Genomic DNA, 16,661 nt, shown 5'->3' with positions numbered 1-16,661 from the left:
CTCTTGAATAACGATGGAATAACTTTCTTCTAGAATGAGAAACAGTCCTGAGGTGGTGCACTTCTAAAATTAATGATTTTTTTCTCTGTTTATTTTTCTTAGCTAAATAGGGCTACTTGAACTTTTTTAATGATCTTATAGAATGTAACATTGATAAATGCTGACATGTTATAAGGCAAAGTAGTAAAGAATTGAAGGAGTTGTGATTTCTGTCCTCCGAAAGCCTATGCAGTTATGTTTATCATGAAAGGAAAATGCCCCAAAAGGACAGAAAATTTAAGTGGCATTAGAGTAAATTCACCAAAATAAAATAATATGGAAACCTTTGGTTCCATTAAAAAACAAACAAACAACAACAACAACAAAACCCCACTACTTTTCCTGTTTTAGAACATGCTCAATAGGAGGTCCTTTAGTGATGTGTTACCAGAGTCCCCAAAATCAACACGGAAAAAAGAGGAAGCTCGACAAGCAGAATTTGTCCGTCTTGGTCAGGTAGGCTCAATTTAGGAAGTATTTGTCTATGTTTAGAAAAGCTGTGTCTCCCATCCTATTATAACTTGATTCATGTATAGAGTTATGGCAGGACTTAACGCAACTCTTTCTGATCTGAAATAGTTCTATAGTACTGGATTAACCTGTTTTAAAGTAAAATATGAATAAAAGTATTTAACATCTGAGATAGACAACACAGTTGCAAATATTTTAATAAAATACATAAATGGAAAGCACAGCTGGAAAAATTGTTCTTTAGGATGAAATCTAAATGGTCTGTCCCTTCTTTGTACTACAGATGATTTCTGTCTCCAAGCTGAAAAAAATTCCTTTTCTGTGCTTTGAAGAAAATTACTCATGGCGTAATTCATAGAGTTCTTACATAAATGCCATTAAGATTGAATTTCTAGCTTGGGAAGAAGCTTTGACAGTCCTGCTAAATCAGAGAGTGCCCTACATCTTTAAAAATGAAGGTGTTTGAACAGAGCAGGCACTGGCTCAAATCTTCTATCAACTTATTAATATCTTGATTCAGTGAGGAGTAAAACTTCCTGATGATGCAGATAATAGATTCATAAAACAGACCGATCTGATCTTACAGTTCATTGCAGTGGGGCTGGGGGGAAGCTTGCGCCCATCTGTCCCTTCCTCCTTGTCATTTCTTGATCCTGAACTGGTTTCCTGTTTCTGTTGCTTATGTTAAGAACACCTCTTTTGTCACCCGATTTAGCTCACTAACCTAGCAAGAAAGTGAACTAGAAAAAAAAGGGAGGGAGGGGGGGAACAAACAAACAACACACCCCCGATTCCCATTTTTCATCTGAATTAGTAAACTGAGTTAAATCGTGGAAAAATGTGGTAAGTTCCAGAGCCAGTAAAAGACAGAGAGCAGAGGTAGGTGATTAAGAGCAAGAAAGGGAGAATCAGGGCCTCCCTCTCTGGCGGCAATGAGCTGATAGAATAAGGCTGTAATTCCATGAGCAGCTAAACCAAAGTGTGCATTTCGACTCAAAGTATGCATTGTTTTTGAATCTCTATTTTTGTCTGTTTTTAACTGAAGAATGTACTTGATACAAACATTTGTAGAATTAATGCTGATGGTTCATAACAGACAAAAACAGTCTTTGGAGGATTTTGTAATAGTTATTCACTAAGAATGAATTTTCCAACTGGTGGTTAAAAGGACTTTTGGTTTCCTTCTTGACTGTGTTACTTAATATTGTTTCCTGTTATGAACAGCAGACCTTTGAAGTTCAGGTACTATCCCTACTGTTCTGTTGCATGCCAGAAATATGCTGGATAATGATGGACAGCAAAGAACATCTCTTCCAAAACTTTATGTTGCAGTTCCAGCTTAAGAAGCTGCTGCAAATATATCTCAGAGCTGTTAAAACTTGCTTTGGCAGTCTTGCAAGGTCTTCTCTTCCGTACTTGTTCTATACCTCCCCCAACCACCTTGAAGTAGTTTGCAGCTCTAGACAGACATCAAAATAAAACTAAATATGTTTTTAATATTCAAAAGGGAATATCAAATAAATCATTTCCTTGGTTTACAATTTAGAGAATTTACAGAAATTAAAGAAAACTGTGGCTATGTAAAGCACAGAAACCTATGAGCTTGGTTGTCCCCCAGTTAAAAGATGGTAAGATACTCATGTAGCAAATGGAAACAGTTCTTTATGCCCAAGACAGAGATCTTGTTTGTCCTCTTCAAAGGGAAATGCCATATTCTCTTCATATTTAAATCTTTCCGTTCAGCGAAGATTTTCCTCAAACTTAAAAGATGTATGTTTTAAGTGTAGCATGTCTTTCACTCTTGCCTAACTCTTGGCATGAGTCCGTCCTTTAGTTAAAGCCTGTCTTTTTATCAGACAGAAAACAAAACTCACTGATTGGCTTAGCAGTGTATTTAAATTATTTGTTATCAAGATTGACTTTTTTTTGGGGGGGAGGGGAGGCAGGGGATAGCATATTTTGACCAAGCAGATATATCTAACAGATCCCACTGGTGGCTAGTACCACCTTGGTTCAGGATGTGAGGAATACTGCTTCTTGCCTCAGAGAATTACTTAAAGACTAATAGAAATTCTAATCTGAAACTACTTTGTAGCCCTAAATTATCCTTTACTTATTGTTTTGATATTACTGACAAAAACTCAATTTAAATAAAGCATGTATTTTGTGTTAGGCTCTGAAATTGAAAACCACTGTAAAAGGGGATGTCCCACCTAATTTGACAACCACAAGCCTTTGTAAAAAGGAGGTGAGTATAATCATCTATCTAAGGAGAGTTACTAGAAACTGCAGCATTCTAAATGCCATTGAGCATGTCATTGCATCCCAATTCTGTATACGATTTATTTTTGTGATTAGGTGCTTTTGCAGCAAGGATGTAATGCATAGTCAGAGTGATTCTGTAGACAATATCCAATGAATAAAGAATGAATCTGGAACTAGAAGCACCTTTCAAATTTAAAGAAAGTGAAAATGTGTTAATATCTGAGAGTGGTTAATGAGAATTCCATATTTTTCCATATGCAATCAACTTTTAACTTCTCATGAAATTTAAAACAAAGTTCAATTATGTTTTTATTTCCAGTATAGTAATAATTTTTCCCGGGGAATAGGGAGTAAAAGATAGAAAGCCACACTTTCTTATGTGCCTCATACAGTAGTGTCAGAAATGCTTGTAGCATTTCAGAGACTTCAGCTAATATTTAATAATTGATGGGGGGGAATATGGTAATATTCGATGGGGAAGGGAAGGTACTTGGGAGGTAAGCAGTGAGCTAAATATCCGTTGCATGGGTTTTGATTCCAGTATTCCAGAGCTGTAGCTTATGTTTATTAGTCTTCCAAACCAACTGATAGGGAGAATATTTCTTCTGTAGGATAACAAACTAAATTCTGATATCTCAAATTTTTAAAAAAATATATTGTTGAGAAATATAAGTTGCCAAAAATATCTATGCTATTACTTGTCACTGTGTATCACGTTTTGTGTCTTTACGATCACTATTTCCTACTGTACTTAATATGTATACCTTATGTTACTTCATAGCCTTGGGAGGCCCAGTCTTTCTGCAACAATTTTCCTCATGAGGTTGTCTGTGCGGATTCTTGGGGCCAATCCTTGCTAGTTTCTACAGATGCTGGCATCTTATTAGTAGATGGTTAGTAAATGATCCAGAGTTTTTTACATCAATTATTTATGTATCTGACCAGAGTTCTGAAAACGTTTGTTCATAAACTCTGTTCAGCTGTTTGCTGCTCTTTGCTTATAAAGCTAGTTAGTAATCCAAGTGAATTTATTACTTCTATGTAACCTAGTTGCAAAAATTCTCTCTGTGCCAGAATCAAACCGTATCAGGGAACCCATTTTAATGCAAAATTTTGAATGCTTTGTTATTTCCAATGCTGTTTTCTTGACTATCTGAGATGACTTTTGAAACCAAATGAAATTTCAAAGAGTATCTGTGTGATCTGAGTTTCTTAGTCCTTGATGTTAGTGTTGAGCATCAAGCTGAAGGCTTATGTGGCAAAGAAGGTTTGAACTTCCCTAGCAAAGACTTTTCCTGACTTGACTCCTTATCCTTTGTGGGCCACGTAAGGCTGTCAGTGCTGAAGGAGGAAGTTAATTCTTGGTGATTATCCTCAAACTCCCCAAAGGAAAGGTCCCTTTTATGCTTCATAATCTGATCCATGGCATTGATGAAACTCTCCCTTAAGGAAATATCTGCTGTGATACCACAGTATACGTAGCAGACTTATGCAGGTTGTCTCATTCTCATGAGAAAAGAATAGGGCTTTTGTTACAAGAATTAAATAGTTTAAAATCACTTACTAGTAAATTTTAAAGGAAATATATGTTTCTTTTTAAGATGATCAACCTTTGGTACAAGTATTTGATAAAACTCTCCAAATAAAGCAGATGCATGTGCTGGAAGCTCTGGATCTTTTGATTGCCAGAACAGACAAAGGTAGGAGAAGTTCCTGTTCCTTGATTTTAATAGAGATGTTGTTGGCTCACTGCTCTTCAGGAGATACAGCAGTAGAAGGGATTAGTCCAGCTATTTCACTTTAAAAAAGAAGCATAAAAATGCTGCAAGTTTTAATTTCTGCAGTACTAGATTTATGCAATCACCTTTTGTCACATCACATAGCTGCCATTGTTTTACTTTAGAGATACTTTTACCTCTTTCTCTTTTCCCATTTCCTCTGTGCTGCTCAGACACTGTTCAGTTGTGTGTAAGTCTCAGTGTTTTAGGGACTGCCTAGGTTATGAGGCAATCATGTCTGTCAGTGGTAAGTGTATTTGATGCTTCCTTTAGAATAAGGAAATACGTACTGCTGCTGTCACATACAGCTGGTCTTTTCTAAAATGGTGGAAAAAAAATCCCTAGACACTCAGATTCATGGTCCTGTTAAGGCAAACCTGAAAAAAGGTGCATCCTTGGGGTCTTCTTTGAAGAATTTTCAAAGCACAGAACTATCCCAAGTTCTTTGAGACAAATGCTGCTGTTTTGTGTCTATCTGATGTCGTCTTCATGTTCCTGGTGACTACTTAAGCTTCTGTCAGTGCAGTACTTCCCTTCTCTTGCAGTGCATTTGGATGTGTATTCTAATCTTTTCAGTAACTCTCATAGGCTCATTTTGTGGGATTCTCGAGCCAATTCCTAACCCTTCCTAGCCCTTCAGCATTGTCTGATAGGCCTTTTTGTAGGAAAAGGTGCTCCTGAATACTACTTTTAGGGATCTTAAATTAAGACTTTACTGTTTTTAACATAGGAAAAAGTCTCTGGTGCATTACATTTGTTGCAGACATTTTGCATGTGACTGTGAGGATGATCCTCGTGAACCCTGGCAAAGGCAATGTTTGTTTTCTTGTCTGCAAATTCTGTTGCTTCCTTCTCCAAACGGAACAAGCTACCGCATCTGCCTGTTTCCAGTTTTGCCTGGATTGCTGAAAAGCTTACTTATTGCAGAAGGAAGGTTATCAGAATTAACAAAATACCCAAATTAACAGCAGGAACCATTTCGTTAGAGCTTTTTTTCTTTCTTTCTTTTTCTTTTTTTTTTTTTTCCCTCTCCCAAGAGAAGATTTTTTTTTTTTCCATCTGGCCACATCCTCAGTTGTTCCTATCCAGAATGGATATCCCCAGTATCATAGAATTTCTGCAGAAAATTAATAGCTTTCTTAATTAACTTGAATCATGTTCAACCTTGCTACCATCTTATCAACTCCTCTTCTTTTACAAGAAAGAAAATTATTCTTGCTGCTTGCTGCAAGACAATTTTTTGGAGGAAAAAAAAAAAAAAAAGATTTTTACCCATCTGTTTTATGTCACATTTTGCCTCTGTCCCTAGCAGTCTTAATTTGCTTCAGATCCACAACTGTTGCAGGAATTGGGATGTAGTTTCTTCAGCCACTGTTTGAATTCTGCTCCCTTATTAGTAAGGCTGTCTATCAGGTGTTTTCCACTGTACCTGAGAATCTCCTTGCCACATTTGAAATTTTCCTTATCCATAGCAGTTAACCAGCTAACATCATATATGCTAGATGCAATGATTTTTAGGTGCTCTCTGACCAAGAAGTCTCAGCTTACCCAGCTTTTCTAACCCTCACACTCAAAGCTGATAGCTGTTGTAGCTGTCTAGCAGTTCTCTTTTCAAACCAGGACCATTTTTTTTTCCCAACTTGCTGTTTTCTGGCACTCTTATCCTTCAGGGAAGGACTCTCGTCTCCTCGTCTTCAGACTGAGTACTGTCCAAAAGGATATAGAAACAAAGCAGATGATACGGAGCAAATATGACTGTAGAGAAAATAAACTGGAGAGAACAAAAGGTGATTTATTTATTTTTTTATTTTTCTTTATTAAAAGTGTTAACTAAGGTATTGTGGCAATAGTTGCCAAAGGTTTTATTAGTTCTCTTAAAGCTGTGATAGGTGTTCACCTTTAATTTTGTTCCAGACAGTCAATTCAAACTTTGTTAAGCTTATAAGTCCAGCATGCCATTTGAGTACTTCATGAAAAGTACAATGTTACTTGGCAATTCCTGCTAAAGAAAATCTCTAGAGAAAAATAGATATATTACTTTCAGAATCAAGGGTTATAAAAAGAATTATGCAGGAATGCAAGACTAAAGATCTCTGTAAATTGAGGAGCAGTGGCAAATTTTTGTTAATAATACTGCTTAGGAAAGTTTGGGTGTTGCACATTATTTTAGTAGATGTAGGCGTTTTCTGATCAGCATTAAGATTCTTTGGAAGACTGGAATGCACAGAATAGTAAAAATAAGTATTTAGTATTTTACTTGCAAATATTGAAGTAAGGGGGAAAACAGTGAGATTTCAAAAAATTCATAGCTTTTTTTTTTTTTTTTAGAAAATAATGTTAAATGTTAGGGTGGGGCAAAAATATCTTAGTCATGCATCAGAGCTGTATTGTACTAACCGCTGGACAAATACTAAACAAAAAAAAGCAGGCCTTAACCTCACTAGTTAATCTAGAGTGTTATTTCCTCAGGCTGCCACTTGTATGCCGTTAATACTCATCACAGCAGTGGATTGAGGATTGTTGTGGCTATTCGGAACAAACTACTACTTGTCACAAAGAAATATAGTCTATGCAACAGTTTAACCAGCAGGTCTCGGCCATCATCATCTTACTCTCCAGTAGAGGAATTCCAGTACATCCGGGTATGTGTAATCAAATCACTTAATTGCCTTTAGGGACTGGGGAGCACTCGACTAGTAGCAGGGAAGGCAAAGATCATACATTTTATCTTCCTGAACCTCAGAATAGATTTAAGGTAAAAGCTGTATTATGAGGTTCCATTATATGTGTTCTGAAGAAACCTTCCAGATTTTTTTTTCCTAAGATGAGTTTCTGCCTGTTACTTGTCAAGTTTCTGTGCTTACAACATATCACTTGAAATTTGTCTCCAATACTCTTTGTAAGAACTTGAAACAGAGAGTAATTTGATTACTTATATTGCAGGAAATATGCCTTTCTGACCCTCCAGTGGTTATGACACTGGTTGATGGACCTACTGGAGACAGTGACAATATGATCTGTGTAGCATATCGGCATCAGTTTGATTTAGTTAATGAAAGTACTGGGGAGTGCTATAGATTGCATCATGTTGAAGCAAGCAAGGTAAGGCCGCAGCTCTCACTGAAACTAATTTCTCAGAGCTATGCTGAGCATAGTTTATTGCAGATTTAGTGCATCCCATGATGGCCTACCCTGGAAGTATAATTTAGGGAGCTCATCATGTCTCTTTTCACTTCTGTAACCTCTGCTTTAGGAGACTCTTGAGTTTGTTTTTTTTTCTTTTTAGGATATGTAATAGTAATCACTACCAGTATAAATATAAGGTTTGATGCATTGGGAAAGAATCTGTATTTCATACTCTGGAATATCACTGTTGCAAATCCTTTTTCTGCCTCCTTTAGTCAACAGTTTACTTTTTGCTTTTTCTTTATAGTCTCAGTATTTTGTTAAGAAATTGCAGCAAAAGAAACTCAGCTGTTGGCCACTAGTGTCTCATTCAGTTTTGCGTATTTGCATGAACTAAGGCTGAGATATTTGTATATACCTTTTAGATCTATTAAAGAAATTGTTGCTCCACCCACAAATAACATTAGGAAAATGGCAAAATGCATTGATATTACTGTTACAGTGACTGCATCTTTCTAACTAGGATTTAGGGCTGGGGTTTTGAGTAAATGTCTTAATTTTCAGAAGGGAGTTCCAGTATTTCATGCTGCTGGGAAAATAATTATTTTCAGCATCTCTAAAAGTCAGATAATTTTAATCATTTCTAAATATGAATGTGGACATCTAGCTTTAGATACAAAAAAAGGAACATTTTTCACAGTTAGTTTTTTTTTTTTTTAACCCACTCTTTTCCTCCTAATGGGATCAAGCACTACTACTTATATCTGATTTTTCTTCTCAGTAGATTAAAAAAAAAAAACTTTATTTTTGTTCAGATTTGATTATTAAAATGTTTGGTACTCCTGGCATGGCAGGTGTAGGGTAAACAAGGGGTAACAGATATAATTTAAAACACAGGAAGTTCTGTCTCCATATGAGGAAGAACTTCTTTACTGTTTGCGTGCCAGAGCCCTGGCACAGGCTGCCTGCAGAGGTTGTGGAGGCTCCTTCTCTGGAGATCTTCAAACCCGCCTGGATGCCGCCCTGTGCCCCGTGCTCTAGGTGACCCTGCGTGTGCAGGGGGTTGGACTAGATGACCCCTAGAGGTCCCTTCCAACCTTAAGCATTCTGTGATTCTATGACTCTATGTGCTCCAGTCTATACTACATTTGATAATGTAGTGCAGAATTTGATGTACCCTTATATGCAGAAAGGTTTTCGTCTTAAAATTATATTCTTTTAAATTATGTTCTTCAATAAAATTGCATTTTCTGAAAGAATATCCTACTCCCTATGCATGTTCTGATTTTCTTAATTTAACTGTAGAAGAGAAATGCAGGGTTAAAGTGTGAGGATTTATGTAGACTATGCTATGTAAAAAACCTTGTAGTTTATCCAGTGTCAGTTCTAAGCTTCTAAATTCAACCTACTCAGTAATTCTTGAAGTATATCCCTGTTGATCTCTTTAAGTGTTATTGGTTTTGATCCAATAATTGATGTTTCTGGTCATGCTGGTCGTGATATGCTGTGGAACATTTTGTTTTTTTGCTTTTGTAAAAGCTTTCTTATTAGAATTGATATTTCTGGCGTAACATGTAGATTCACATCTCTCCTGAAATCGCTCCATTTACTAACATTCTCTTTGACAGATAACTCAGAAGTTATTATAACTTTATAAATATAGTCAACACTGAATACAAAAGTGATTTCCTGTGTACACCCACCAACTGATAGCATTACTCTTTAGTCAAAATCTGTTTGCAATAACTTCAGTGTCTGGTCTGTCTGTTCATTACCCTTGCCCATGATCGTTGCAGGTTAATTTTGTTGCAGCTATTGATGTATATGAAGATGGCGAAGCTGGGCTGCTGTTATGTTACAACTGTAAGTACTTAAGAAAGACTGAAAATGGTGAGGTCTCAATTGGCATAGGTACTTCCTCTTTTTGTCTTTAGGGTCTATGTAAGTATTTTAAAATAGATTTCAGTGTTTTGTTAAAAGATTTTCAACATATATTCTTTTCAGTTTAAATGCATTTTACAGAGACTAGAAGTGGAAGTATTATTTTATTGCAAGCTATGCTAAATTTAGAAATACAAGCTGTGCAGCTTTAATTTCAGTTGTACAGCTGTATATCAAGTCTTTGTAGAAGTTCTCTTCTCTTCCAACCCGTTTCTCTGTGGTATCACATTCTTTGTGCTGTGCTGTCCCTTTCTCTCATCCTCTTTTTGCAAAAAGGTTTGGATACCACACACATACACTTCTTCCTGCAATGTACATGTACAAGTCTCATCATAGACCATAGAACCCCAGGTTCTTCTCTGCCAGACTTTCTTAAACTCATTGGCCCCTAACCTACAAGGAGTTATTCCTCGCCAGGTGCAGAACTTTCCATTTCCTTTCATTGAACTTTGAGATTTCTCTCTGCCCCTTTTCCCAGCCTGTCAAGGTTCCTTTGAATGACAGTTGAGTGATCTGCTATATTTTGATCTTTTAAATGTTGAATTCACAAATGAAGCATGTTTTCTCTATTACCTACATGTAACAGATATTCTACAAAAATATTTGATTGTATGTATAACCCATTTCTCTGCAAAATGTGCCTATAATGTCAGTTTGGGTCATTTGCAATGTAAGGTGTTTTTTTTTTTTCTTTTTTTCTTTCTGTTTTTTTTTTTTTTTTTAATAGATACTTGCCAGTATAGGAAGGTGTATCCCCTTAACGGAGGTTCTCCGTTGATCCAGCAGTCGGCCTCTGACTTCCACTTCAGTTGGAATCAAGTTCCTTATGCTGTTGGTAAGAAAATACCATCATATATCTTTTTACTGGATGGCTCTTTTTTCATTATTGTTTGTTTCATTATGTTTGCAGTTAGCTGTTAGAGGAATTAGAACATGTATTCTAGAAATAGGCATGTTGCATTCATCGTGCCGCCATTTTTTTTTTTTTTTTTTTAAGTGGAGCTTTGGGACCAAATGCTTCCTTGCTGAAATTTTTGCTTTTGTCTTTTTTCTTCCGGTTTTTATTTTTCATTCAGTTTATATTCTGCTAGACAGAGGGGGTGAATTTTTCTTCAGGCTTGACATAGATTAATGTCCGTCGATGCATTAGAGAATATTTGTCATAGAAAAAGGAGATGCCAGAATTAAGTCAGATACTCAGGGTTGGTGTATTGGTTTTCATGGAGCGTGTGAGAAACACTTATGTTGCTCATTTTTTCTTGCCAAATATCTTTTTTTTTTTTTCCATTGCAGTTTGTGCTTTCCCTTATATCCTTGCCTTCACTATTGATTCCATCGAGATTCGGTTAGTGGTGAATGGGAACTTAGTCCACACGGCAGTTGTACCTGGACTTCAACTTGTAGCATCAAGGGTAAGACGTAGTAAGGGCATGTTTCTTAAGATGTTGGAATCTAATTTACAAAGAAAGCTGGTGGAATGAGAAAAAAAAAAAAAAAAAAAGAATCAAGACAAAACTGAAATATGTGTTACTTGATGTGTGGTAACTGCTGACATGTGTGCTCTTACTTTGTATCAAGTATAAAGAAAATTGGAATTCATCTCTCTGTCTCTTGTTGCTCTCAGTAATCTAGATCTTGGGTATTTGTTTGAGGGGCAAATGCTATCTTCCACATGACAGAAGGATTCATTTACATTGGGTAATCTTTCTGTGGCTAACTGTGACTGGCTTGGCATAAATACTGTAACAATGGCTATAGAAAATAATGAGTAAAAATCAAAGTTCTTATTCAATAGATGATTTAGAAAATCTGCCGTACTAATGATATGTTCTTTGTTATTTCAGTCAGATATTTATTTTAAAGCTACTGCTACAGTAAGTGGAACATCTAATAGCAGTTCCAAGGAAATGAGTTCAAGAAGTTCTCCTCAAACACCAATAACATATGAAATGTCAGAATGTCCTCTTTCTTCTTTAGAAGGTAACATGGTTTCCAGGAAGCTTGGGTGATGGTCTTGGGTCATTCCAAAAATTGCCATGTCTTAGTGAAGCATGTCTCTAGTAAATAAAAGTGAATCAGGTAAAAGATAAGTTCACAGCTGAGTCCAGAAGATAGACATTTTATATTTATCCACAGATCTGAAGCACCTGGCTGAGCTTTTCCCCCATACTATCTCCTCTGAGTGCATGACAGCACTGCCTCGAAGAAATGAATTGAATTTCAGTAGTTTGAGGGTGAATTAGTTTTTCTAGAAATTAGTCAAACTCACCTATTTTGCTTAAGAAGAGGAGCCATGCTTCAGTCATTTAAGATCCTGGTTCCAGTATTCTAACACATTAAAATGTGGAAAATCTTGCACAGAGTACAAAGTCATGGTCTTGTAGTCCTGAGGCTGGTAGTAGACTGACATGGGAATTCACTTTGCATTCCTATTACCAATTCACCATGTCACTAGGAATCAGTCTTTTTCTCTCTAAGACAAAATGCCAGGCTGCAAAATTTGGTTGTAGTTTTCCCTCTTCATGGCCTGTTTGTATTGAAAGATCTTTGGAGCAAGAAACATCTTTGTTATTTGGATTAGAAATCATCCAGCATAGTCAAGTCTGTATAACTTTTCATTTGTCAACATTAAGAACCATTGTTATTGCGGAACTGTAACATTCTTATTTCCTTCTGTGATTCAGGTGAAGTTCCATACAAAAACCTGTACAAAATTCCTCTCAGTAATCTGGTTGGGCGGAGCATTGAACGACCTCTGAAGTCACCTTTGGTTCCCAAGGTCGTCACTACTCCAATATGCAGTGGCATTGCTTCTGTTCCTGTTACTCACTCACTATCATTATCTCGTATGGAAATTAAAGAAATTGCAAGCAGAACACGTAAAGAATTGTTGGGTAAAGTTCCTTCATCCTTTAGTGTAAATGTTGTGTACCAACTATGACATTTTTAATCTTTGTACCACCACAGACAGATTTATGACATTCAATTTCGCAAATAACTACTATGAACAAATGAAACTATGATAAAACTCTATTTTCCCTAGTTGCAAATAGTCTAGCTAATGTCTAGTCATATTTTAGGTCTGATATTCTTAGCCAGCTAGAAAGTATGTAGTTGCTAATAGAAACCAAGGAGAGAGATCTGAATATCTTAATGAATATTTATTTCTGTTTTGAGAATATTAATTCTTTTATTCCTTAATTGAGGTCTCTTGGATGAACCGATTCCCAAGACAGAAGGCCCACAGAAACAAGAAAAGGTTCCTCAAAGACAGTCAGACTCGAAGCAGGAAGCAGTACGATCAACTAGTAGTGACAGGTAAATAGACTAGCTTGAAAAAAAAACTTAAGTTAGACTGTAAATGTCTTTAGAATTGCAGGCTGTTCTTCTCGCTGTTCATGCCCATGACAATGGGCTTGAGGTTGATTGAGACCTCTGTGTATCGATGTGAATTTCATACTAATGTGTTTATTTCAGTATTTGAATATTAGTATTGTTGAAATGATTTCACTTTATGCTAATATCATATTATGAGCCAAACAAGGCTAATTGGAATTTTGTTGGGGGACCTACTGCAGAGTGTCTTATTGGGATCTGCATGACAAGATCTGCCCTATGCATACTAATTCGTTTTGCTCATATGGTCTTAACTTTCCAAAATAAATTTTGTAAACAAACAGCATAGCGTTAGTCTATATGGCTCTGCTTAGGTAGTGCCCTTGCCATTCTGCTATGTTCAGTCTTCACAACCTACATTGGTGAAGTATAGACACAGAATCTCGCTTGAATAAAATAGGGTTTGTTTGTTTGGTTGTTTTTTTTTCCTTGAAAATTTAAAACTGTATTTGATGGGTTTCAATATTTGGAAAATATTTTTTGAAAGAAAAATTTAATAATAGCTCTTTAGAATATTTGGATCTTTATAAACTTTGCTTTAACTGTGTTGTGTTTATATGGTGGCAGTATGAATGGTTACTGAAGTAAAGGTGAACAGAGAGAAACTCAGTTTTGATGGTATTGTCTTTAGTGCAGCTTGACTGAATCCAGAATTAGCCATTTATATGACTTGCTCTGATCTGTGTACTTTTTTAGTGACATTTATCTTCCTCTTTCAGGATAATTTCAAGCTCTTCGGAAAGCAATTCTGAAAAGCATCACCTTTCCACTAGGTCAGATACTGATACAGTAGCGAACAGAGGGGAGAGCCCACTGTCTAACTCTCCTTTTCAGTTGACTTGTTTATATGATGAAGACATCGTTGACTTGAAGTGATGACAGTCTTAAAAGCTGTCTTACTTCCTTTTCTTAAAACTCTGTGAGCTCTATAAGAATGTCACAAACACTGCTTCTAGTGATAAAAGTGGCTGGAGGTATTGGTGATTAATCTTTATAAAACTCATATTGTTGTGGCTAGCTCAACCTGACTTGGTGATGCTTGACGTATAGTTGTGTTTCTTTCTCGGTTAATGAACATTACTCTTTGTGTCTTTTAAAAGGTAGGTAATCAGTGACAGCTTCATGCTGAACTGAATAAAAAATAATCCTTCTTCTGAACCTCTTATAATTGAAGTACCTGAATAAAAGTAACCCTTAGCTAAGCTGATTACTGTTATTGCTATTACGAGTTTTACAGCAGTGTGTCTTGTAGAAAGAGGAATTTGGTAATGTAAATCAAGCCTTTTGTTTTTTAATCTTAAAAAGAAAAATCAAGCTGCACCTTGAAATGGTGCAACTGTGTTACGTTCACCGAAGAATCAAGGATATTCTGTAAAGATCAGGTAAGATATGAACATGCTGCTTTCTTTGCTCTAACCTATCCATGCACATTTTTAAAAGAAACCTGAAAACAGTTTTGCATCAAGAGCCCTTGAGCAGAGACTCTTTGTATAAAATACAAACTTTTGAAATATTCCTTTAAAAATGTGAAAAATCAAAGTAATATTTTGCTTCTCTGTCCTTGGAAATGCTACTCTGGTATTGCACCTACAGATTTTTCCATTATAGGCAGAAACCAATGCTTGATTTGCTTTTTGACTACACAAGGGTTCTTATGCGAGCATCAGAAATTACCTGCTGTCTGCTCTTGCATTAACAGTGTAAGTCTTTCCTCCAGATAACTGTACTTTTCTAAGTCGTTCTGGAATGAAGTTTCACTGATGAGCAGCTAGTTTTCTATTAGGAAAGAGTGTTATTGGGTCCTTTTGTTATGTTAAAGAACAGGATTTCATCTTTAAGGATTGCTCTTTTTTTTTTCTTTAATCCTTTCTTCCATGCCAATCCTTTCTTCAATTTTAAACAAAGGTTAAAAAGGTTTGCTTTTTTCTTGTCATTAAAATGTGACACAAGCTTTTTATGTATGGAAATTTTAGCTTTAGAAGCAAGTATTTTGTGTTCTATACTTAGAAATACTTCTACTTTTTGGATTTATTTTTGTAGTGGCAGTCATATATCGTGATTTCATTTTCTGTCCAAGCATTAATAGTTGGAGGTTTGTGCCTTTTTTCCATGTCAGTCTGTCTGAATGTAAAACTTTTTTTCCCAAAGTACTTTGAGCCCTATTTATTGTCTATAATGGCTTAATTGTTCCAGTTAAGAAAATATGCAAGGCCTTAATTGAAGGGATCACTTCTTATTCTCAACAATAGTGGCCAGTCAAAGAAAGAAGCAATATTTTCAAACAGTAATTATTTCAGGAGCAGTTAACCAATGGCTACTATTACTTGAAAACTTCTGAAAGGTAATGCTAGCTTGAAGTCTTTGCAAGAAGTTGTACTTTTGTGTGTGTGTGTGTGTTGTTGTTGTTGTTGTTTTTGCAGGGAGGGGGGGAAATGTCATTTCCAGAGAATGTATTAATGTATCCTGTCCTATTTATCTGGTCAGCTAAGGCTGGAAAAAAAGATCAGTCTGGAAGTAGCATGTGATGCCTACTTTTGCTGGAAACTCTTAGCTTCTGTGCACTCCTTGAATTCACTTTAGGGGGCACTGTTCACACCACGATAGGTTTAGAAAGCAGCCTCATCCACTTCTCTTTCTGTAAAATGATTTCTCAGCATAGTATTTCGCTTCTGCTTTGTCTATGTTTTTTGTTTTTGTGGTGGTCTGATTTTTTTTGAAGATTTCCAATGTGTTGTAACTCAGGTTTTACTGAAAACTTCGCATTCTCAGAATATCAGTTTTTAAATAAATTGCAGTTGTTCACTCCTGCTATTCTAGCATGACAACATATCTATTTTTCTGATAGTAGCTGAAACTTTGCAGGGTGTTTTAAATGCTATTTTGAAGAACTTCAGCAAATACATATGCTGAAATGTATAGAAAGGCCTCAGAGATGGAGCACTAGAGAGCTCAGAAGAATGGGGAAATCCTGGCAGAAGATGACTCCTGGAAGTAGTGGTACTTTGGATGCATATAGCCATGGCGTTTGCATGATAGCCAAGACTTGATTATAGTCAAGGGCCCCAGGAAGGTGAGTTATGTTCTTTGAACAGAATCACAGCAATGGCAATCAAGTGTTGCCCAGAGTTTTTAGTAGTAGTTTGTGCAGTATGCACACAAATACGCATGCACAGGCACACAGTCTTTATATACAATCTCTATATACATTTGTGTATAAGTCTGCCCGTAATAGCAGCACTGATGATATCCAGCATATACTAGCAGGCAGTAAAAGAACCAAATTACGGCTAAAATTTGAAGGCCTAAGTTGGGTTTTTTTTTTCTTTTTCTTTTTTTTTCTCCATAACATGAATTTTAGGCTGTAATTTGACTTAACGGGTCACATGCAAACTGTTAGCAGGTCATGTTGGTACCTTCTCAACCTAAAAGGCAGAACAGGACTTCAATAGGACACAGGATCTAAATACTGAAAAGAAAAAAAATATATGTCTTTATTCCGAATGTTTGCAGTAAGTGCCTTAAGACTGTAATTTCTTGAGTTTTTGCTTCTGTAGTTAATCAGTATGTCTTGCAGGCATGTAGGGATAATATCAGATCTATCAAAAGGAATCAAGGGGGATCAGGTGACATTAGTTTGGCTGTATG

General features: G+C 36.2%; 1 protein-coding gene across 5 annotated transcripts in view; it reads left to right on the top strand.

Annotated features, from left to right (window-relative positions):
* The window catches only part of GARNL3 (GTPase activating Rap/RanGAP domain like 3), a 39,502-nt gene extending 25,445 nt beyond the window's left edge, over positions 1 to 14,057 (top strand). For 4 of the 5 annotated variants that reach the window (XM_088525426.1, XM_088525425.1, XM_088525428.1 and 1 more), the window contains exons 16-29: positions 391 to 495; positions 2,684 to 2,758; positions 3,557 to 3,668; positions 4,377 to 4,475; positions 6,224 to 6,340; positions 7,023 to 7,195; positions 7,497 to 7,655; positions 9,476 to 9,542; positions 10,348 to 10,455; positions 10,914 to 11,032; positions 11,465 to 11,600; positions 12,305 to 12,514; positions 12,827 to 12,938; positions 13,736 to 14,057. In XM_088525426.1, coding sequence (XP_088381552.1) covers positions 391 to 495; positions 2,684 to 2,758; positions 3,557 to 3,668; positions 4,377 to 4,475; positions 6,224 to 6,340; positions 7,023 to 7,195; positions 7,497 to 7,655; positions 9,476 to 9,542; positions 10,348 to 10,455; positions 10,914 to 11,032; positions 11,465 to 11,600; positions 12,305 to 12,514; positions 12,827 to 12,938; positions 13,736 to 13,892 — 1,749 coding nt within the window. In that variant the 3' untranslated portion in view covers positions 13,893 to 14,057. The remainder of the gene's footprint in view (positions 1 to 390; positions 496 to 2,683; positions 2,759 to 3,556; positions 3,669 to 4,376; positions 4,476 to 6,223; positions 6,341 to 7,022; positions 7,196 to 7,496; positions 7,656 to 9,475; positions 9,543 to 10,347; positions 10,456 to 10,913; positions 11,033 to 11,464; positions 11,601 to 12,304; positions 12,515 to 12,826; positions 12,939 to 13,735) is intronic. The other variant, XM_088525429.1, reaches the window with a different exon arrangement.
* The last annotated feature ends 2,604 nt before the right edge of the window (positions 14,058 to 16,661 follow it).

This window comes from Tinamus guttatus, unplaced genomic scaffold, assembly GCF_059628265.1.
Source record: "Tinamus guttatus ecotype Peru unplaced genomic scaffold, ASM5962826v1 Tinamus_guttatus_pri_ptg000226l, whole genome shotgun sequence".
Classification (NCBI taxonomy): Eukaryota; Metazoa; Chordata; class Aves; order Tinamiformes; family Tinamidae; genus Tinamus; species Tinamus guttatus.
Note: the sequence above shows the minus strand (reverse complement) of the source record. Positions and strands in the feature narration are given on the sequence as shown.